The sequence below is a fragment of the Drosophila mojavensis genome, unplaced genomic scaffold, assembly GCF_018153725.1.
Source record: "Drosophila mojavensis isolate 15081-1352.22 unplaced genomic scaffold, ASM1815372v1 contig_82, whole genome shotgun sequence".
Taxonomy (NCBI): Eukaryota; Metazoa; Arthropoda; class Insecta; order Diptera; family Drosophilidae; genus Drosophila; species Drosophila mojavensis.
In genome coordinates, this window is record NW_025318908.1 from 709324 (window position 1) to 734535 (window position 25212).

Consider the following 25212-nt stretch of genomic DNA (forward strand, 5'->3'; position numbering starts at 1 on the left):
TACATTATTTGCCGCCTGATGCCGACGACGACGTCGACTACGCTGCCACGGCCAACTGCTACCAAGTGGCAATGCTGGAGCTGTAGATGTATCTAGAGAGATAGACATAGACGGAGACGGGGCTGGGGATGGAGACGGACACGTAGTCGATGTAGACGCAGACGGAAACGCAGAGCCTTATAGCCACTGCCAGCTGTAGCAGCTGCAGCAGCCGTTGGAAGTTACGTACTACGTCGATTTGTGCCGCCAAGCCTTGTGGTTGGGTCTCTTCGGGTTCCGCTTGTGGCAAGCTCTGTGCAACTGGACGGGCCCGTGGAGGCTCCGGGAGTGGGCAGCCAGAAGATGAATGGCCACTTATTGCATTGGCTGGTTTTGCACAAGCTCTGACGGTCAACTTTGATAGCCATTGCTGTGGTATTGAAATGTAACGGCAAATGAAGGCAAATTTAGATTGATCGATGGATAACTAGATGGTTTATAAAGTTGAGATAAGTCCCTGTGGGGTAACAAAGCACAGTTGGATAATTTGGATGTGAATTCCTCCAACTACAACTACAAACTGAAGAAATAATATGCGAAATAACATAGCTTGTGGGAAATACTAAATAAGCTACCAAACGTCTATTTAATATGGTAATTATATTTATATTTTAAAATTTTTTATATCTCAGGACTTAAAAACAGTTACGTAAACAATTTTGATTTCAATTCTTGGCTGGAAGTTGTCCTTAGGGAACTGAAGCATACGCACCAGACTCAATCGCTTATTTTGAGCTACACTACATAGCCCAATGCTGACACCCTCTTCTGGCTGGCCTATTCCTGATTGTAAGCGCATTCCCATGTCGCACATAATCCAACGCAGCTGTGAAAGAAGACGAACCCAAATCCCCTATACCAAGGCGAAATCGCCTTTAATTTGCTCGCTCATTTCGAGCCTCAGTTGTGTGCTGCGCTGCGGGCTTACCACAGAAGGGAGGTGGTGTACACGGAGGGAGTGGTGGGGGTGGTTTGGCTATGTGCTATATGTTTGTGAGTGTGTGAATCTGAGCATTTGACATGGTGTGAACACGCGCACAAGGGGCCATTTCAATGCTCTCAAATGCACAACAACTGGCGTGGGGTTAGCGGATTGTTTCATCTGACTTTCGTGTGAATACATGTGTGTGGGTGTGGGTGTGTGTGTGCACAATTGGTTGGCAATTTATTTAAATATCGGCACGCAGTTGGAAACGCAATGCCAACTGGAATTTCATGGCAAGTGAAACACATTTCAGTGAAAATAAAACGAAACAACAGCAGCACCAGCAGCAGCAGAAACAGCAACAGCAACAACAACAAGAAAAGAGAAATTTGGGATGATGAGCAAGCTGCCAAAAAGGAATTTTTCAGCTGCCGCCGTCAGAGGCAGCACGACAACGGCGAAGAAGGGAGGCTGCGACTGCGACAGCGACAGCAGCTGATGTTAATAGCCCAGCGGGGCCAAACGCCGGCTGCTGCCAGGCGAAGCGAAAGAGAAGAAGTGCAGACTGCGACGATGTCTGGGCAGGCAGTTGCTGCTGCTGTTGTTGTTGCTATTGCGTTTGCTGTTGCTGTTGTTCCCGCGCATGGCCCTGTGATAAGCCAAACGGCATAAGGTTGGGGTTGATGTGAGCAGCTGAACAGCTGTTTCTGACGCGAGCACCAACTGCGCCGGCGCCTTGCAAACTGCAAGCGCACGGCGAACGACGAGCCGACGAGTAGCCGAGCAAGCGAGCCGAACCAACGTCACGAAGAAAGAAACGAACGACGAAACCGAAACATGTGCTGGACAACCTGAGCAAGTCGGGACTGAAACGGCACTCACAAACCAATTCAACTTTCAACTGAGTGGACGTCACGCAGTAGAAGCAACAGCAACAGCAACAGCAGCAGTAGCAGCACAGCAGAGCAGAGTCAGCGTCGCAGCGTGTCTCTCAGTTTTCGGGACTCGGCATTCCATAGCCGCCATTCCCAGTTTCAGTCGTTTGGCAGTGGCCCGACATGCCGGTACAAGAGTCGCATCTACGTTTTCGCTCTCGCCAACAATTGTTGTTGCTCGCGCCGCGTCGTCAACAGCAGCAGCAACAGCAACAGAACCAATAACAACAATATGAAAATGGAAAATAAATAAATAATAGAAATATGTGCAATTGAATTTATTGAAGCGGCACACGATTTGTTTCACATTGGTTGATAGTCAATTACGCCCCGTCACAGGCAAAACGTGCGCGCGATTTTTAGTGGGTGTCAACGGCGAGAGTATCTCAAAGATACGCAAACAATGCAACAAAACGCTTGAGTGCAGTAAGAAGTGAGCATAATTAACCAAAGCACCGAATCATACACTCTACCAATTCACAAGAACGGCCAACAACAACAACAGGCAGCCAAAATGGTAAGTCAATGAGCCACATGTAAAGTATCTCAAAGATGCGCATCTGTTTTCTGTGTGCTTGTCCCCTCTACCTACTCGAGCGCAACACATGTTGATTGTCTATGCCGCGATAGGGCCAGCTGTCCCTGGCAATACTCCCTGGATATGCTTATACTTGTGTATAAATATATGTATATATTGTATATCTGGAATCTGGGCAGCTGTGCGGTTCGCTCTTTAAATATATCTCAAATGCGACGCATCTGTTTTTTATTTGCGCAATTGTTTGGCCCAAAGACAAAGCTACAAAGTTCGCAATACTAATTTTCCATCGTCTATCTATCTGTTTGTCTATATGTGCATGTGTGTGTGTGTGTGTGTGTGAGTGCGCCACATTTTTGCATTGCCACAAGGAGAAAATGCTCAGCAGCGAATTGGTTTTGTCAGTTTCACGTGCGAAATTATAAATTACGAGTATTTCCCAAATGTTTTTTCCTTTTATTTTGCCTGTTGTCACGTGGTGTGCGTGGGCATGTGTGTGCGTGTGCGTGTGTGTGCGTGTGTGTACGTGTGTGTGCGTATGTGTGCGAGAGAATAGTGGCATAGGCGAATTATGCGAATGTATCTGCCACTGACTAGTCGCCGTCTGTTTCTGATGGCCATGGAATTGGCATTGGGGAATCTTAACTGCAAATAATTGCAGATTCCGCTCCATATCAATGCGAGCACTAAAGAACTCTTCCGAAGCCAAAAACTTCTTAATGAGACATGACAGCATGAGCTGTATATTATATATATGAATAAAGATATATAATAATAGATCTATCACATCCTGTTCATCAGCATAAAACCCTTATTTCGTTAGTTTCTCTATTGCCATATTTTTTAAATATAAATATTAAGAAAAATTTCGGATATTCGTAATTTTTGGAAATAATTGATTTAAAGACATTACGATTGGGTCGCTTTGCTATGTTAATCATAAGATTGGCACTTGGAAGTTCTTTTTCATTCATAATTTTTACGAAATTATTAAAATCGTGAACATTAAGATTTTGTGCGATTTATCATATATTCGTTAAGATTGCAAACAGCATAAATATTATATAAAATATTACATGTTTTGTGAAAACCGGAAATTGAAGAACCATATATCTTAGTTGATACAATTATAATTCCTTCAAAGAATTCCTTGCACAGTCTATTTTTAAATATTTGTTTTATGTGGAGCTATTTATTTTTATGCAAAGATTACTTTCAACTTCAGGCACAAAACAGATTCGAAATCGAAGCGTATATTAAAAAGTCAATAAAAAGTGCACTTCGCAGCAAATAATAGAGTACTTCAATTTATTATTATTATTATTATTAACGACTCGGTTGGTTTTCACAATTTACTTTATGCATCCGTTAAGTTGTTAAACTTACGCTAAGCGCGCACGTGCCAAAGATCTGACAGAAAAGGCGACACCCTGCAGCTGGCCGAATATTTATGTTCAATTTCAGAGCAGGCTCTAACCAATTTTCCCATTCAGCTCACAGCTGGGAGTGAACTGCTGCATGAACAGCTGCTGCTGCTGCCTGCATGAGTCACTGGCAGCTCACCTGGTTGCCTCGCCGCGTCCCGACCTGGCCTTGACTAGACGGCAGCTGCTGCAGCGGCCCTGCCAAATGATCTGCACTTGTGCGGAAGTGTGTGTGCGAGAGAGAGGGAGAGCATGTCCAGTCGAGGCAGCTGCCTCTTCGTCTTTTTGCCTGAATCGTCTGGCCTGCCTGGCTGATGGCTGTCATTGAGACCAAGACACCTGTATAAACATTTTAGAAGCTTGAGCTCTGCCACAAGTACTCTGCGGTTGGGTAAACTGGCAATTGCAAAAGGCTTATGACGGTGTTGCGTACTGAGAAGTGCGAAATAATTTATCCGACTTGAAGTACTTGCTATACAACTATATAACGAAGGAAAATATATGTATATATTTATATATGTATTTTTTTTATTTTTTTTTATCATAAATCTATAAATATATATAAACTATAGAGCCTAACTAAGCCAAAGAAGAACATGTAAATCATGTACGGAATTTATATTTTTATAAGAAATCAATAAGAAATCAGGGTATCGAGTTATTCTCCAAAAATCTAGACAAACATGTAAATCGTGTATGGAATTTGTATTTTTATACCCCATTTCAATGAGAAATCAGGGTATCGAATTTTTCTCAAAAAATCTAGAACTAATCCTAATTATTGTTAAACTCCTTATCGAAAGGAGAAAAGAGAATTTCGATTTTTTTTTGTAATTGACTCCCACCCCTATATCCATTCCCTATCCCTAAATTTGGAAAGGCGTATTTCAAATATTAGACTTTTGCTTTGACACATGTACGCATTTTAATGTTATAATCACGATCTAAAAGTTTCATGAAGATAGTCCATCGACAAAACAATTAAGAAAACTGTAGTCGAGACTGCTGATATTTTAATAATTCTTTGCGTCTTTCTGCTTACACGAAAGGTACACACACACTCACAGTTCCCATAGTAAGCACAGACTGCAGCCAATACGTGCATGCCTATGTGTGTCAGTGTGTGAGTGTTTCCTGCGGTACCAGAAAAACGAGATTAAATATTGAAATTTCACTTCTTCGAAGGGTTCAGGGGATTTCGTAGTCGACTAGTCTCGACTAGATCTTTATTAACTACTATATATAATATTTTAGATATTATCTATACAACTGTATAACATATATATTTACGAATATATCTATAACTAACTAAGCCAAAATCGAGAATGTATCGCCTGCAGTTAAAAAGGAATATTTATATTTATGATTATATCTTTAACTATAGAACCTAGCTAAATCAGAGACTACGATTAAAATTTAAAAGATATATACATATATGTTTATGTATATTATAAAATATAATATATCTGTATAACTATAAAGCTAAGTCAAGGAAACAACTCACCGGTCTGTCCATATTTGACGGACCCATCTGGCAACCCTATTCGACGAACACAAGTTTTTTTTAATCAAAGAAAATGAAGTTTACAGTTGTCGATAATACCCATTTTATTTGACTCAAGTAGAGTTATTGAAATCACTTTTTTAATAATTTATCTCTCAAATGGTCGCCTTGAGTATGGACAACCCTGTATGTGAATTCAACTATTACAGGTATATCTTAAGTATATCTGCAATATTTCAGTTCGAGCAACTTGTTGAGATGTTTACTTTTTCGTAATGCTTCCATTCAATATTTCAGGGTGTTAGAGTATCGCTGATTGTCTCAACAGAGACCTCTGCTTATTTATTCAGCTTGCAGAATATGCAAATACATGAGGCCTAGACAAAAGGCTCACAGCTTGCCTTGACTGAAGGGGCGCAGGATTTGTTGGGCCAGCAGAGCCACCCAAGAAGTGGAGGTCCTAATCGGGCGGCGAGTCGTTGGCTGCGCAATTTTCATAATGAATTACGTAGTTGATGGGCAGTTCGTTGGCTGGTTAGCTGGCTGGACTGCTAAATTGGCCTATTGACGAGCTGATTAGGGCCCGAAGGCAAGCGCAGCGAATGCACTGCCCATTGACAGTGCGCCGAAAAGGCCAAAGCGATTAAGATAATAGGCAAGCCGAGTGAAATGCACCTGACAGGTGCAGCTGTTACCGCTGCTGCTGCTGCTTAGTCGTGGCGCCACATGTGGCATTGGCTCTGCACAACAGGCAGAACAGACGAAAAACAAAACCTACACCAAAATCCCTGCCCAGCCATCCATCAAGCCCTCAATCAATCATTAGCAACCTTACTCAACCACCCTGCCAAAAAGGGAAGCAAAGTTTTCGGCGGCGGTGGTGCTGGCGTCATTTTCACACCTTGGCAATTAGGCGACACGCCCCGGCTGAGGGCCGCCCATGTGGCTGCCTAGGCGACATTGACTAATGAGGCGCCATTTTGTTCGCCGGCTAAACAGCTGAGACAACACGACAAATGACAATGGCGACCGGAAATAAGTCAATTTACTTATTAGCACAGCCATATCAGCCATATTAGCCATATTGGCCATATTGGCCATATTGACCATATTGGCCTTATTAGCCATATTGGCCACATTCGCCATATTAACCACAGCATTTCATCTTTGCGAGCTGCGAGCAGCGGCTCAAAGCACAAAGCCAAACAAACGCCCAGCGTAATGAATGTGTGTGGTTGTGAGCGTAAGAGTGTGTGTGAAATGCACACAGCCTTCGCGTAATCGAAAAAGTACCTTTGGTATTTCTGGACCAGTCGCATTCTCTTGTCGGTTGGCGTTTGCTGTTCTTGCGCTGAGCACAAAGATAAGGCAAATTCAGGGTACAACGATATCCTTAAAAAACATGCAATGTGATGATCAGGGCACTGAGCTGAGTCGTAAGCATGCAGCCATGCTTGTCTATCTGTCTTTTATCCCCCAGACCGTTAACTAAATATTTTCAGTTCAAGTACAGATTCATATTCTCATTCTTATATCAGTCAGGTCCAGGGTATCTTCTAGTCGGCCAGCTCGAGTGGTGTTTTCCTTTTGTGGCTGCTGCAAGTGGCAGCTTATTAAAAAGACGCAGCAACAGTAAAAGAAACCGCAACAAGTAAGAAAGCTCTAGTCGGGACTGCTCGACTACGAGATCCCCTGAACCCTTCGAGCCACTGAGCACACACAAACACATACACACAGGCATACGCACTCACGCATAAACACGGATTGGCTGCAGTGGCTTACTATGGGAACATAATTGTTTAATAACTTTCCTTGTCGATGGATTAGATTATATCATGGACATGCATGCATTTGCCAAAGCACAAGTCTCTAGTATTTAAAATACGCATTATACAAAGATGAGGGGTGAATATAGGGTGGGGGGTAAATTTTAACAAAAATCGAAATTGTATAAAGTGCCTCTAAATATATATTTAAACTTTGGACACTCTAGCTCTAAAGATGTAGGAGATATAATTTTATAATTGATTTTCGATAAGGTTTTTTATAGATAACAAAATAGCGGGATGAGTTATCGATTTTTGGAGATAAAGTCTATATGCGCGTTATATATACGGACATTTAAAAAAATTGAAGTCTCCAGCTCTTATATCTTCTGAAATCGACGCATTCAAGCATACGGACAGACGGACGGACAGACAGACAGACAGATGGACAGGACCAAATCGACTCAGCTCGTCGCCCTGATCATCAAAACAATTATACCCTGATTTCCCATTTTCAATGGGTTCAGGGTACACAAATTCTTATGAACCAAACGCAAAAAAATGTCCTGAAATTATTTTGCGGTGCGTAGGAGAACAACGTAAAGGAGCCGCCAAGAGCACGGAACAATTGTCATCCGAGAATTGTTCGACTCACTTCGATGTACTACATAAATATCTACAATTTAGAACTTTAGAGCTATGTGAGATATACATGTAAAAGGTATGTCTCATATCCAACTAATTAGCTAACTATGCTTTGTTATGTATAGGCCAGTGTGGGATATTCATTCAGAGGTTAATAGCTAATGAAGCATTTGTGAACTTTTTCCATTTTTCCATTTAATTTAAAGTCAGCTGATTTATAGACCATCTGCACCGTTCCTATCTTGAGTCTTAGTATAAACATTTTTTGACATGCTAAATTATATGAAATTTTGTATTAATATTGTAATATTGCAATATATACATATATAATTATTATTTAATACAATATGCCCTTAAGTATTAGATTATATTGAATTACTGTTACTATTTAATACTATAGACCTTTGCTTAATAGTTGTTTCCATACATGTATATAGTATAGACAGGAGTGGAATACCCTAATGTTATCCATTCAAATGCAGCTGCTCGAAGCATTTGCTAATAATATATATTAAAATTAAAATATGTTTTTTATTTTGTTAGATATATATTAGACTACAATTTGTTATTAATATATACGAAAACTTAAATATATATTTGATTTTAAGAGTTTTATTATTATACACCTCTAAATAAGTAAGAAGGCTCTAGTCGAGACTGCTCGACTAGGATATACCCTAAACCCTCGAAGCTGATATTCTACTCATTCTGCACTTCTTTTATGCACACATGCAAACACACGCACGTATAATCACGCGCTCTGCTGACTGCGCAGTTAGCAGCGACTGCGCTTGGGCTGCGCTGCAGTGTGATCAATATTATGAGAATTTATTTGTTGAATAATTTGTTTTGTAGACATACAATCTTAATGAAACTTTTAAAACGTAATCATATGGTTAAAATGTGTGCACATTCCAAAGCGAGACATGTGCTTGAAATACGTTTTTTTTTTAATTGGGGGCGAAGGGGGCGTGGTGTCAAAAATCTGTAAATTACTAAATCTTTGTATCCATTAACTTTATATACAACGCAAATTTAAAGTCTCACGGTTTAAAAAACAAAGGCAGAAAAAACAAAGTCGTATTTTCGATTATTCTCGATAAATAAGTTATCGGATGAATTATCAAAAAAAAAAAAAAAAAAAAAAATAAGATAAACTTGTTCTGTATATGGTATACACGAGTATGCATGCCAAATTTCAGCTCTCTAGTTCTTATATCTTCTGGGATCCTCTTGCTCATACGGACGGACGGACGGACAGGGCTATATCGACTCAGCTCGACGTCCTGATCAAGAATGTATATACTTTTTGGGGCCTGATTTCCCATTTTCAATGGGTTCAGGGTATAAAACTATATATAGAATAGACTGGAGTGGTATATCCTTGCTGTTTCCATTCTCTTGCAGCTGCTCGAAACACTTGCCGGCCATAGCTCGAGCCAGAGGGGCCATGGAGCTGCAGGAGATGTTGCAGCTGTGAAGTGCGTCATGTTGTCCATTTGCTGTCGTTGCTTCAACAGATGCAAGAGTGTCATACTAAGTGCACATTTCATTCATTCATCTTCTTCATGGTGTTGCTGCCATTTCCAACATACTCTTCATTGGGCCGCCTCCTCCCGCCGACCAGCTAGCCACGCCCCTCGACTAACTGGCAATCCTTTAGCCTCAACTGTCGCCTCTTATGTTTTAAACATTCTCTAAATTGTATGTGCAGAAAAAAAGAGAGAAAAGGAAAGCTTCAAAAAGAAAATGCCGGGACTAACGGCATGTCCAGCGCAGATACAGCATCGTTGGCATTAAGTCCCTTTGCTTTTCCCACCCCCTGCTTTTCCCATGGCCTTTGCCTCCGCGTTTGCTTTTGCCTTTCACTGGCAAGCTCCCAAATTGTCTGCTTGGGCTTGCTCTTGCTGCTGCTGCTGGTTGCTTTGGGCCAAAAACATTTGAATTGAATTTGCAGCAGCAACTGCCTCAATTTCCAGACACAGCGCTGACCTTGTCACATATACACACACTCACTCGTATATATATCTATATATATATATATACAACGGGCTAAAGGGGCGTCGGCCAACAACGTCGACGACGACAACGTCGCAGCTGCCGCAATATTTCTTGCGCCAGATGAAACGCCTGATGCCAGGCAACGAAGCGACGAGCCAATGGACAATATACAAGGGAGCAAGAGCAACAGCAACAGCAGCCGCAGCAGCGGCAACTGAAAAACTGCGCCCGCCAAGTGGCAACAGCTGTCAGTTTAAGTATATCTACCTCTCTCTTTCTTTCCGATTCTCTCTCCCCCTCTTTCTTTCCGATTCTCTCTCCCCCTCTTTCGTTCTGGCTGTCCACTTGGCTCCCCTTGCGTCTTGTTACTTGTCATGGCGCAGTTGCTTGAACTGCAGCTCAAGTGCCGGCAACAGATTTTTGCTGCTACTGCCTCAAGCAGTTGACGCTGTTGCTGGCATGTGTTGCATGCATCGCAGCAGCAACATCCATCGACTTCTGCATGTTCCCCGCATAAAGATACAAAATTGGGCTTTGACGCCACACACACACACACACACACACACACACACAAGATGGTATTTCACAGGTGCTCCGGCACAGCTGTCAGTCGCAATTTTTAATTGAAAACGGCAGCAGCAATAGCACCGCAACAATTGTTGGCCGCTGTCCTAGCCACGACATCAACTTTAGCAGCGGCAGCAGCAGTGGCAAGGCAGAGGCACGTGCCAACATGTGGTGTGCCCAGCTCTTTGGCCCACCCTCGAGGCCTCGCACGACTGTTGCAGACAACTTGGCTGCACAGGCCATCAACAACAGGAGCAGCAGCAACAACAACAACGGCGGCAAGTGGCGGCACGTGCTGGCGTGCAGCGCGCTAACTGAAAACGCTTTTCCAATCAGACAAGCAGAACAAGAGGAACAGTTGGAAAAATCTTCAATTGCCAGCGACGGGTCTCGATTCGTTTGAAAATTGCATTTGTAGCAGCAGCAATGCAACAGCAACTGCATCAGAAACTGCAACATTAACAACATACAGCATGAGCAACAGCTGCAGCTGCATAATTGAATTGCTGGCAACATGTGGCAAGAGTCGCATGCCGCGGTTGCCAAATGTTCTAGCTGCAGCTGCAACACATTCGCCGACTCGCCGACTCGCCGATTCTCTGGCTGGCTAGTTAATGGCCAGGCGAGACATAAAACAGTTCATATCGGAAATAAAACAGACCATAAAGCCGATTAAGCGCGACACTCGCTCAACTGTTTTTCCTGCTGCTCTTGCTGCTGCTGCTGCTGTTGCTGCTGCCGCCTTTTTTGTGGCTGATGCTCGTCGCTCTGACACGCTATTATCTTATTATGCCCGACACACACACAGAAAATGCCAGAGGGAGGCGACGTAAACAGCAGGGACACACACGTGCGGTGACTAGTGCAGAATTGTTGCTGTTGCTGCTGCTGGTGCTGCTGTTGCTGCTGCTTTTGCTGGTGCTGCTGATGCTGATGTTGCTGCTGTTGTTGCTGACTGTCTGTTTGTCTGATGTGTAATTTAAAATAACAGCGAGGCTGCGGCTCGTTGCAGCCTGTCACTTGCACACACACACACACACAGAAGTAGCTATGCGCGAGGGTTGTTCAATAAGCTTGTACCATATATTTGGGAAAGCATATCAAAACTGAAATCAATAAAAAAGACTTAAGACGGACAGACAGAATGTTGTATATAAGACACAATAATATTGTATTTCTTTATTATATTTTCAATATTTCCTAATATTCATACTAGATTATCAGTTCCAATTTATTTTTGGTTTTATTTTGCAGTTTTTAGTTTTTAGTTTTTACGCGTACTTTGCCTCTCAACTACTTCAAATACATCATTGATTTTTCACTCAATCAACAGTCAATAGACTATTTCAGATATCTTCTTTCTACAATTACAAACTATTCATCAATCATCCGTCAATTATTTGATTAGAGGAGCCTTACATCATATCTGAGACAGATCTGGTTGAGCTCGACGACTCCTGATGGAAACTGAAGCTCGGAGCATTCATATTCTTCTCAATTCTTGTGAGCAATCCGATGCTATGCTTGGATGCAATTATATTTGTAGCTTCATGTGTAATGAAGCAGCTGACGCTGCAAGTTGTAAAAAAAACTTTTCACTAGCACATACGCAAACACACAGATCGAAATACGTGCGAGTGTGTGCACGGCCTTTGTCTGAATGTGTTTGATATATTTGTTGTTGTTGCTACTGCTGCTGCTGCTGTTGCACAGGTGTCGTCGCCAGTAATCTCTTTCAGGCGGCGTTGGCGGCGGGCGCCACTTGTGCATAATGACGCTGTCCGCAGAGCCACATACAAAGCCGGACTGTGTGTGTGTGGTCGAGAGAGAGAGAGAGAGAGGGAGGGAGAGAGAGAGAGACAGCGAGAACTGGACTCGTCCACGTGGCTGTCATTGGCACACACACGCAGCGCCTGTACGTGGACTGCCAGCTTACAGCTAAAGCTCATGCAGCTGTGCTGTGATTTCCAGCCAACGAGTCCCAGACTCAGACGCCCCCTCCCCCCTTCCCACTCCTCCTCCCTCATCCAGCAGTTACAACCCTTCAAAGCTGTTCAACTTATTGTTGTTGCTGTTGCTGTTATTATTACAGTTGTTGGGCCTTTTCACTGCTGTTGCTACTCCTGCTGCTGCTGCTGCTGTTGTTGTTGTTGTTTTTGTTCTTAGCAAAAGGGATAAAAGTATATACTTGCTGTGCTGCCCAGCCACATGGCTAAGCTAGCCTTTTTTATATGAATTAAATGAATGTCGTTGAATTTTTTATGATTTGTGTTGCGCCTAATTGAAAATTATGTGCGAGTTGCTGGCTCTTCTCCTGCTTCTCCTCCTCGTCGGCTGTTGCTTTTCATTTGTCATTGCTTTGGCGAATTGCTTGCCTAATAGTTTCCACGCCCCTCGCACGTCCAGTTGCCAGAAAACGGCTTCGCCTCGCAGCCGTTTAAATAATTACTTTTTCTTTTAGCAATTTAGCCAACAGCCGGTTGCCAGCGCCAGCGTCAGCGCCAACAGCTGCCTGCCTGCCCCAACCCCATGGCACACCCCCAGCATCCTGCCTCATGCCCCATGCCCCGCTCTGTTCAAGTTTTGTGGCAAAAGTTCTGCGGGCGACATTTTCCATTTTGCTCAAACTGAAGCTCAAGCCCAGGCGCTTTGAAGTGGCTGAGACCCTAGCGTAGGTGTAGTGAGCATGCCGTATGTCTGTGTGTGTGCGCGCAGAGGGGTGGCAACGACACAAGTTGAAGCTCTGTACGCCTGATGGCGCCGACAGGCGACAGCTGCTTGAGAGACGACGACGACGACACGGCTGCTGCTGACATTTGATTCATTCGTCATAGCCGGGTCCTATGCCTCGCTAACAGCTGCTGCCAGCCAGCCAGTGAGCCAGTGAGGCAGTGAGCCAGCCAAGCTATTAAGTGAGTCAGCCCACTCCATAACCAGCCGGCCCCTCCCAACTCCCACTCACCTGGCGCACACTCGAAACACTTGTTGTTGCCGTCTGTCACGCATGTTTCATTTGGTTAGTTTCGGCTCACCTCATGCCGCCCTGCCCCGGCTTGCCCACTGACCAGCAAGCCACCTAGCCAAACAGTTGACAAGTGTTATAGACGCCATATGTCGGTTGGATCTGTCATTAGTCCTCAATTCCCGTCCCTCCGCCTCCGCCTCCGTCTTCGCCGCAGTTGCTCCTCTTTTGTCGGCACTTCGGCTAGCGGCAGCTGCGTGTCAAGTGTTTGTTTTTAATAGAATTTCATTTGCAGCATTTTTGATAATTTGCCTGATGCGAAACAGCTGCCCGCCAGCTTGCACTCTTTTCTCTCTCTCTCTAGCTCTCTCACTCTCTGTGTGTCTCTCCCGCCCTGAGAGATCCGGAAGAGCCACTGAAGACCCCAAGTGCGACGATTGACATTAAACAATGCCCAAAAAACAAGAAGAATAAGAAGGCAAATGTGTTTTACACCTCAAATGTATTTTTACACCTCTCGTAGATTGATCGAAAACATGAATGAGAATGAGCACATTTTTTTCGGAATCTAAAATGTTGATGTTTCTGTGCTTTTTCCCCAGTTTCTCTTACACTTTTGTTTATGCAGCCGACAAGCTGCACAAACTCCCACAGTTCGCCCAGGTATTTACATATTTTAGTGATAAAAATCAACACATTCTTTCATGCTCAGCCGACATGGGTCGATCCACGGGCCACCGGACATGGAAATGAGCAAGTGCGTGCCAAAAATGGGTTCCTCGCCAATGTGCTATGCTCCCCATAGACAGCGCTCGACACCGGGATGGGTGGTTGGGTGGTTGGTGGGAATGTCTGGGCTGTGGTTGCTTAAATGGGCAGTAAGTTCCGGGTGTATACATGTGCTATTTATACTTGCCAACAGCAGACAGTTGTGTGTGTGTGTGTGTGTTTGCGCATGTGTACATTGCATTATAGAACATTCATCAACTGAAATTTCGCAAAGGTGTTTCCATCAATTGAAATTACTTATTTATTTATTAGTTAGAATATAAGCTATTTATTAGTTATTAGTTAGTTATTGCGAAATTAAAACTAACTTTAAATTAAGCACCAGCTACTGTTGCTCTACTCAAATTTAATTACCTCTTTATATACCCTGAGTCCATTGAAAATGGGAAATCAGGGTATTGTGGTTTTTGGGAAAAGTATGTAACAGGCAGAAGGAATCATCTCAGAAGTTTTAAGAGCTAGATGCTGCATACTCGTGTATTCTATACACAGGACAAGATTATCATATTTTTTTGATAACTCCTCCGATTTATTATCGAGAATAATCGATAAATTGCTTTCGTTTTTTTTTTCAGGCTTATTTGAACATAGGGTTGTCGAAAAATTTTTAAATATCGTATCAATGATATTCAAAGTTTTGCAAAATTTCAAAATGATATTTGATATTTAACAAAACAAAATGGATATATCAATATTTTCCGATTTTTTTTCCCCACAATAATTTTATAATCCGTCCCAAAAAACAAGGATTATATGAACAAGTAAGAAGGCTCCAGTCGAGACTGCTCGACTAGGAGATACCCTGAACCCTCTAATCTGATATTCTAATCACTCTGCACTTCTTTTCGGCACGTACATACACATCCACGTATTAGAACGCGCTCTGCTAACTGCGCAGTAAGCAGCGACTGCGCTTGTGCTGCGCTGCAGTGTGGGCAACATTATAAGGATTTATTTGTTGAATATTTTAATTTCTAGACGTACAATCTTAATGAAACTTTCAGAACGTAATCATAATATTCAAATGTATGTACATTCCAAAGCACAAGTCTCTAGTACTTGAAATACGCCTTTTACAAAGGTGAGGGTGAGGGGGTGGATATAGGGGTGGGGGGTAAATTACAAGAAAAATCGAAATTGTATAAAGTGCATATAAGTCTACATATAAAATTTGGAAGCTCTAGCTCTAAAGGTGTAGGAGGTATAATTAAATAACTAGCTTTCGATAAGGTTTTTGATCGATAATAAATTATCGGGAGTAGTTATCGATATAAAAAGAAAAACTTGATATGCGCATGATATACACGGACCTAGGAAAAAAAATTTCAAGTCTCTAGCTCTTATATCTTCTGAAATCGACGCGTTCATACATACGGACGGACGGACGGACAGACGGACGGACGGACGGACGGACAGACAGACGGACAGGGCCAAATCGACTTAGCTCGTCGCCCTGATCAATAATATATATACTTTGTGGGGTCTGCCACGCCTCCTTCTGTCTGTTACATACTTTTAACAAAACCATTATACCCTGATTTCCCATTTTCAATGGGTTCAGGGTATAATAAGTATTTTTTATTAAAATGATGATGACCGTTTAACTCCAGTATTCGGTACTCAAAGATTAAACAAGTAAGAAGGCTCTAGTCGAGACTGCTCGACTAGGAGATACCCTGAGCCCCCTAAGCTGATATTCTAATCATTCTGCACTTTTATGCACACATACATACACATGCATCCACACGCACGCATAAGCCTGCGCTCTGCTAACTGCGCAGTAAGCAGCGACTGGGCTGCGCTGCAGTGTGGGCAATATTATGAGAATTTATTTGTTGAATAATTTCTTTTGTAAACATATGATCTTAATGAAACTTTCAGAGTATAATCATATGAATATGTGAATATGTGTGTACATTCCAAAGCACAAGTCTCTAGTACTTGAAATACGTTTTTTACAAATTGGTGACGAAGGGGTCGTGGTATCCAAAATCAGTTAATTACAAAATTTTTGTATCCATTAACTTTATATACAACATAAATTTGAAGTCTCCAGGTCTAAATGTGTTTAAATTAGGCTGAAAAAACCATGTCGATTTTTCGATTATTCGCGATAAGAAGTAATCGAGTGAGTTATCGAAAAAATAAGATAAACTTGTACTGCCTATGGTATACACGAGTATGCATGCCAGCTACCCATTGACCCCACAAAGTATATATATTCTTGTTCAGGGCGACGAGCTGAGTTGATTTGGCCTGTCCGTCTGTCTGTCTGTCCTTCTGTCCGTATGTTTGAACACGTCGACTTCCGAAGATATTAGAGCTAGAGACTTGCATTTTTTTTTAAATGACCGTATATACAGCGCGGATGTTGAGTTTGCTTTTAAAATTCGATAAATCATCCCGTCATGTTTTTATCGAATAAAAACATTCAAAATAAAGTCTGATGCTACTATAGCTAATTGTGAGGGATTTTAAATTTTTTTAAATTTCTCAAATATTCAATATAATATGTAGATCATATGCAGAAAGTTTCATTAAATTCCGTTAAGTCAAAAAATAATAAAAAACAAGTAAGAAGACTCTAGTCGAGACTGCTCGACTAGGAGATACCCTGAACCCTCTAAACTGATATTCTGCACTTCTTTTCGACACACATACATACACACAAACGTATTAGAATGCGCTCTACTAACTGCGCTTGGGCTGTGCTGTAGAGTAGTAACATTATAAGAATTTATTTGTTGAATAATTTAATTTCTATACGTACAATCTTAATGAAAGTTTCAGGGCGTAATTATAGGGCGTAAATGTATGTACATTCCAAAGCACATGTCTCTAGTACTTGAAATACGCCTTTTAAATAGGTGAGGGTGAGGGGGTGGATATAGGGGTGGGGGGTAAATTACAACAAAAATCGAAATTATATAAAATACATATAAGTCTACATTTAAAATTTGCAAGCTCTAGCTCTAAAGGTGTAGGAGATATAATTAAATAACTAGCTTTCGATAAGGTTTTTGATCGATAATAAAATATCGGGAGTAGTTATCAATATATAAAGAAAAACTTGATATGCGCGTGATATACACGGACCTAGGAAAAAAAATTTCAAATCTCTAGCTCTTATATCTTCTGAAATCGACGCGTTCATACATACGGACGGACGGACGGACGGACGGACGGACGGACGGACGGACGGACGGACAGACAGACGGACAGGGCCAAATCGACTTAGCTCGTCGCCCTGATCAAGAATATATATACTTTGTGGGGTCTGCCACGCCTCCTTTTGCCTGTTACATACTTTTAACAAAACCATTATACCCTGATTTCCCATTTTCAATGGGTTCAGGGTATAACAAGTAAGAATACTCTAGTCGAGACTGCTCGACTAGGAGATACCCTGAACCCTCTAATCTGATATTCTAATCACTCTGCACTTCTTTTCGGCACACGTACATACACATCTACGTATTAGAACGCGCTCTGCTAACTGCGCAGTAAGCAGCGACTGCGCTTGGGCTGCACTGCAGTGTGGGCAACATTATAAGGATTTATTTGTGGAATATTTTAATTTCTAGACGTACAATCTTAATGAAACTTTCAGAACATAATCATAATATTCAAATATATGTACATTCCAAAGCACAAGTTTCTAGTACTTGAAATACGCCTTTTACAAAGGTGAGGGTGAGGGGGTGGATATAGGGGTGGGGGGTAAATTACAACAAAAATCGAAATTATATAAAATGCATATAAGTCTACATATAAAATTTGGAAGCTCTAGCCCTAAAGGTGTAGGAGGTATAATTAAATAACTAGCTTTCGATAAGGTTTTTGATCGATAATAAATTATCGGGAGCAGTTATCGATATAAAAAGAAAAACTTGATATGCGCGTGATATACACGGACCTAGGAAAAAAAATTTCAAGTCTCTAGCTCTTATATCTTCTGAAATCGACGCGTTCATACATACGGACGGACGGACGGACGGACAGACAGACGGACAGGGCCAAATCGACTTAGCTCGTCGCCCTGATCAAGAATATATATACTTTGTGGGGTCTGCCACGCCTCCTTCTCCCTGTTACATACATTTCAACATAACCATTATACCCTGATTTCCCATTGAAAATGGGTTCAGGGTATAAAAATGCTTATTTAGTATGGCTAAAATTTAAATTTCAATGTATTTAAAAATATAAATGAAATACAAAACTCATTTAATAAAATATAAAAATATTTTGAAACAATTAAGAAAATGAGCATAGGTTGCACCCCTTGGGATTCGAACGCAGCTACTCACGCCACCGCACTTTCGGAAGCCGTTTTGGCAAAACTGAAATAGATTCACTGCTGCAGCGCCATCTAGCAAAACTAAACCAAACTAACTGCTGATGTGATTCAAAGAATGTTCTAGAAGAAGTTTGAATGTATGTGTGCACACGTACATATACAATACTGTTTTGGCTGCTGCACGTGCGTTTGTTAAATGGCCAAATATTTGATTATTATACCCTGAACCCATTGAAAATGGGAAATCAGGGTATAATGGTTTTGTTAAAAGTATGTAACAGACAGAAGGAGGCGTGGCAGACCCCACAAAGTATATATATTCTTGATCAGGGTGACGAGCTGAGTTGATTTGGCCCTGTCCGTCTGTCCGTATGTATGAACGCGTCGATTTCAGAAGATATAAGAGCAAGAGACTTCAATTTTTTTTTAAATGTCCATAATTACAGCGCGCATATCAAGTTTATCATTAAAAATCGATAACTCATCTCGATCTTTTTTTATCGATAAAAAACCTTATCGAAACCCAGTTATAAAATTATATCTTCTACACCTTTATTGCTAGAGTCTCCAAATTTTTAATGTATGCTTATATGCAATTTATACAATTTCGGTTTTTGTTAAAATTTACCCCCCACCTCTAAATTCACCCCCTCACCCTCACTTTTGTAAAAAGCGTATTTCAAATACTAGAGACTTTGGCAATTACATGCATATTCATGTTATAATCATAATCTAAAAGTTTCATGAAGATCGTACGTCTATAAAAAAAAGTTATTAAACAATTAAGTTCTCATAGTAAGCGCACACTGCAGCCCATGCGTGTTTATGCGTGGTTGCTTGTTTGTGTATGTGTTTGTGTATGTGTGTGTGTATGTGTGTGTGTATGCGTTTGTGTATTTATGCGTGTGTGTGTGTATGTGTGTCTGTATGCGTGTGTGTGTATGTATGCCTGTGTGTGCGTACGTGCGTGTGTGTGTGTGTGTGCGTGTTTCTTGTGTAAACTGAAAGTCGCGAAAAATTATTGAAATATCTATTGCTCCAAGGGTTCAGGGGATCTCGTAGTCGAGCAGTCTCGACTAGAGCTTTCTTACTTGTTTTACTTCTGTGCTTGGCTCACTTATCACAATAGTAACCAACTCAAACATATCGAAAAATCACAAAAAATATATATTAGATATTTGGCAAAAAAAAAAAATCCCTATACAGTCGACTCTTGTTATATCAAACCTGCGTTATTTCGAACCTATTAATTCAAAGTTATCACGAGTCCCCTACAAAATCTCTTTATATTTCGAATTAAGTCCATACATTTTTATGCACTCAGTAATTCGAACTAAAAAATCATTGCTAAGACGCGGTAATTCGTACTCATATGGTTAAACACTGGACAATTCGAATTTGTGAAGTTTCTTGGTGTGCTAATAAGAACTTTGAATTTGAATTTTGGGACTCCCTTGAAACTAACTATACTCTGAGTGGTTGTGTGTTACGCATAAAACATAGGCACATTTTGATACTCGCTTCCGCACGAATCGCTTCGTTAGTATACATATTAAAATTTTTTAAATTTCGAACCATTTAATATTTCAAACATTCGATAGTTCGAAATATTTTAAGAGTCCCTTGAATTTCGAAATAACGAGAGTCGACTGTACATATATTTTTGTTAGCAAGAAAAACCGATATATTCATATTTCGATATATTTTCGACAACCCAACTTGGATACTTCAGACTTACTGTGTATATACATTTAATGAATACGTAATTTACAGATTTTGGATACCATGCCCCCACGCCAACAATTTTTAAAATACGTATTTCAAGTAGGGACTTGTGCTTTGGAATGTACACACATTCATGGTATCTCCTAGTCGAGCAGTCGACTAGAGCCTTCTTACTTGTTTTTTGTTAGTTTAATATGAATATAAAAAAATAAATAAAATTCCAAAAGTAAAAAGTTGGAAATATTAGGTATATTGTAAAGTATATTATATTATACATATATTTATATTCTATATATATTTATATTATTATCTGTTCAGAAGTTTCAGCCCCAACTTGTACACTGTCTGCTTATGTAATTGTCGCTCAACTGATGTTTTGACATTTCGGTGTATATTGTTTAGCAATCTGAATTGATTCCCGCCCCGAACATTACCAATTCCAATAGTTGGCTGAAAATTGCTGATTGGGGCTTGCCAAATAATTTGGTATGCGCTGGAAATACCTTAGCTGCAGCTGCCCCTAATGAGACTCGCTCCCAGGGCCAACACACACACACATGTTTACAATACTCCGGCAACGGGCATGGCCAGCCAGGACCTTGGGATTGGTGAGCCCAATTTGCATGTCAGAGAACAATTTAATCAAATTGAAATCAAATAATTTGAAATCATAATGTGAGAACTTTGTCACTTGATGTTTTCGTAGACGCATGGGAACCTGAACAGGTTTCGCTTGTTTATAATTACAAACTGTGGCGCATTTTATTGTTGCTGTTGTTGTTGCTTGTTGGGGGCAACGACAACATCAGAGTGCTTAAGTTTCTTAACTAATTTGCGACTATTTCCAGATGGCGCTCGACGGCAAAGCGATAATTAAGGAGGAGATTACCGACAAGGACGCCTACGATGCGGCCGCAGCAGCAGCAGCAGCAGCAGCGGCAGCAGCGGCAGCGGTCTCAGTGGCAACATCAACAGCTGCCTCATCCGCGTCATCCTCAGCGTCCTCATCAGCAGCAGCAGCAGCCAACACAGCGGCTACTGCGGCTGCAATTAGTCGACGGTTTAAAGGTGAGTGGCATGCGGACAACTCACGTGTGAGCAGTGGGTGGCCTGAACGCGGGATGTTCGGGTAGGGAAAGAGGAAGTACCTATGTGTGTGTGAGTGAGTGTGGCAATGACAGACGTTAAGGCGTTTAATTTGGACTCCAGAGTTGGGATTGGGAGCACAAGTGCAGCCAAGCGACAGCCCCAACGATTGATGGTGTGAATCGTAGCAGCTGTGTGCGTGCGTGTGAGTGTGAGTCTGAATGTGAATGTGAGTCTGAGTGCGAGCGTGAGTGTAGACTAAGGGTGTTTGGCTGTTTATGTTAAGGCTAGGCTAAACAATTAGCGATATCAAAATCAACATTTCTTGCCAGCGAGATAAAGAAAGAGAGAGAGAAAGAAAGAGAGAGAGGCGGAGAAAGGGAGAGAGAGAGAGACAGAGAGAAATTTTAAGCCAGAGTTAAAAAATATTGAAAAATAATATAAATTAATTATTGCAAAATACATTTAGCATAAATAAATTCGAAAATTATAAAATTTTGTTAGTTATTTTTAATAAATAAAGAAAGACATATATGCAAATTTTTAGATTAAAGTATAAACTGCATAAGTATAGATTTTTCCATATGGACGTCTATGGACATTTATTTATTTATATATTTTTGGTTGGCGGTTTTAGCTTGAGCTTAAGTAGTAGCGTTTATAATATTCCACAGTGCTTATCATATTCAAAATCCGCTTTTAATCCACTTAAACGAATTGGAAAATTTTTTCCAAATGAGATATTTCCTTAAAATCTTCAAAAATGATTAGTTCAATATTCCAATTGTGAAAAGCAAAAAACTTTTTCAATTAAAATTACCGACTTAATACCGATTTCTTAAAAAGAAGAAAAAAAAAAAAAAAACAAAAACAAAAACATTGAAGCCGCTAAATTTATTAAAAGGTCCTTTTCGAAACTTAGTCATTCATTTAGAATTTACGTTTTAAGATATCAAACTGTCTCCAATTGGCGATTTTTGGCATACACATGTCTTGCAAGATTACCCCAGACATTTTCTATAGGAGTGAGATCTGGAGAACATGCTGGCTAGTCAAGGACAACAACAAATAGTCCTTTGTACGTCTGTTCATTTGGATTCTGGCATTATCCTGTTGGAAAACCATTGGTTTCTCACGTAATTCCCTTAAATATGGAATGAGACTACTATCCAGAGTCTGAATATACTCTTCACTGTTCATTCGGCTCGTTACAAACTCATATTCCAAGGTACCAAATGAACAAAATGTACCCTAAGTCATGACAGAGCCACCTCCATAGGATCCTTTCTCAAATCATGAAAAAAGAATCAAACCCATCAAGACCATTCAGGTTAAACTTCTTCCCATCAGAAAATATGACCTAAAAATTTGTAAATATACTTTAAGCCAAAAGATGATGATTCAAACGCGCGTATGTCCAATCAGTCGTTTTGGTGGTTTTGGTAATAATTCGTTTTCTTTATCCATATTCTTCGGGATTGGAAAAGACTCTCCTGACTCAAAAAGTGAGAAAATGTATTTAGGTAGGTATTTTCATAGTCAGATAACTGTTTTCCAAGCGGCATCTCTTAAAAACTATCAAAATTATTTAATTACAAGGTCTGTAAAGCCAAAAATCTGCTCCGCACCTAATAAACTCAAACTTGTTAATGTGGGCTATAATTATGATACACAACAAGTAAGAAGGCTCTAGTCGAGACTGCTCGACTAGGAGATACCCTGAACCCTCTAAGCTGATATTCTAATCATTCTGCATTTTTATGCACACATACATACACATGCATCCACACGCACGCATAAGCCTGCGCTCTGCTAACTGCGCAGTAAGCAGCGACTGCGCTTGGGCTGCGCTGCAGTGTGGGCAATATTATGAGAATTTATTTGTTGAATAATTTCTTTTGTAGACATAAGATCTTAATGAAACTTTCAGAGTGTAATCATATGATGAATATGTGTGTACATTCCAAAGCACAAGTCTCTAGTACTTGAAATGCGTTTTTTACAAATTGGGGGAGAAGGGGGCGTGGTATCCAAAATCTGTAAATTACAAAATCTTTGTATCGATTAACTTTATATACAACCCAAATTTGAACACTCCAGGTCTAAAAATGTTCAAATTAGGCTGAAAAAACAAAATCAATTTTTCGATTATTCTCGATAAAAAAGTTATCGGACGATTTATCGAAAAAATAAAGCAAACTCGTACTGCGTATGGTACACACGAGTATGCATGTCAAATTTCAGCTCTCTAGCTCTTATAACTTCTGAGATCGACGCACTCATACGGACGGACGGACGGACGGACGGACGGACGGACGGACGGACGGACGGACGGACGGACGGACAGACGGACAGGGCTATATCAACTCAGCTCGTCGCGCTGATCAAGAATATATATACTTTATGGGGTCTGCCACGCCTCCTTCTGCCCGTTACATACTTTTTCACAAAACCATTATACCCTGATTTCCCATTTTCAATGGGTTCAGGGTATAAAAATGCTAGCACACAGCAAACGGTAACAGTTCTTTCTTAGGTTTCTATAAATTGAACACAAATTTCGGTAAATTCTACTAAACATGCTCCTGTCAACAAAGTACTGTAAAATTTATTTTTAAAAAACCTTAAAAATGTTGTTAAAATTGGTTCAAACTTTAAGTTTCTGGATAAGTTATAAATATAATAAGCACTGTAGATAGTACTGCATATCATAAAACTTAAAAAACATTACAAAGCGAATATACCAACAAATACTTGAATGACAGCAAAATTATTTGCATTTATCTAAACTGGCGAAAAAAATGAATAACATATATAAATATAGTATATGTATGTACGCCTGTGGTCAAAAATAGTAGTAGTATTGATACTGTTCGTCATAAAAACTAGCTGATAAACTGAAGATTTCGACACTAACTTGAAACGAATCTTAAAATTAACATACAATTAATTAATTATTAATTATTGAGTTACTAACTCTCCAAATATTTTTTGCGACATTTAGCGCTCGGTCGCACTAATGTTTTTATCAGCGCATCATGACTTTATTAAATATATTTCCAACACTTCGAGATATTTATGTGAACTACCTAATATCAAATGTGAAATTCATTAAAACCCATTTAAATTTGTTAGGCAACTTTTTAAAAGATTATTTATTTGAAAATTTACGCAAAGCTTGAAGAGCCACTAAAGATATTGATAACCAAATCTGAAAATTAATAACATACTTCATTGAATTTTTAAATATACAAGAATTTATTTAATCAATCAACATATACTTAGATAAGCTGTTCACAGATATTTTGAGCCCTTAGCAACTGCCTTCAAATATTATGTTGATTGTGAGGGATGCTGGATAGCCAGCAGAATTCTACCATTCTATATATTTTTTGCTGTTTGGACATTACTCTAAGAAATAGCAACTGCTGCTGGCGTTCCCAGCAGCAACAGCAGGAAGAGGAGGAAGTGCAACAACAGGCTTCATATGGCAAAAAGTGTGGCCAGATTTTGGGGACTGCTGAATTGTATGCGCTCCTTTGATTGCTGGTGCTTTTGTTGTTGTCGCTGTCGACGCTCTAGTTGCTCTGGCTGTGCGTACCTGTGTCACAAGCTGCGCCTGTTCCCAGGCCAATAAAGCGTACGTGCGCGTGTGTGTATGCTCTGAATTTAAGGCGCTTAAATTGTATGAAACCCAGCTCTCTAATTAGCATTCAAAACTGAAGCTCTTCAAAAAAAGTTTTGTTCAACAAATGTTTGCTGTGTTGCAGAGACGCCCACAACAGCAACAGCAGCATCAGCAGCATCAGCAGCATCAGCAGCAGCAGCAGGAGCAGCAACTTCATTATGGTCTTCTGCCGCCTGCTGATGATGATAATCACAAACAGCGCATGATGAATATTTGCCAAAATGATTGTTTTCCCAAATGACTATGCCAGCAACAGCAACAGCAACGGCAACAGCAACAGCAACAACAATAGCAACAACACTAGCTAAAGTTGCCAAC

The 25212-nt window shown here is 40.6% G+C and overlaps 1 protein-coding gene across 1 annotated transcript in view; it reads left to right on the forward strand.

Moving 5' to 3' along the window:
- Positions 1-1616: 1616 nt before the first annotated feature.
- The window catches only part of LOC6581144 (protein CBFA2T1), a 29270-nt gene continuing 5674 nt past the window's right edge, over positions 1617-25212 (forward strand). The window contains exons 1-3 of the mRNA XM_032730051.2: positions 1617-2416; positions 20523-20728; positions 20969-21188. Of these exons, the coding sequence (XP_032585942.2) occupies positions 20678-20728; positions 20969-21188 (271 nt within the window). The 5' untranslated portion in view covers positions 1617-2416; positions 20523-20677. The remainder of the gene's footprint in view (positions 2417-20522; positions 20729-20968; positions 21189-25212) is intronic.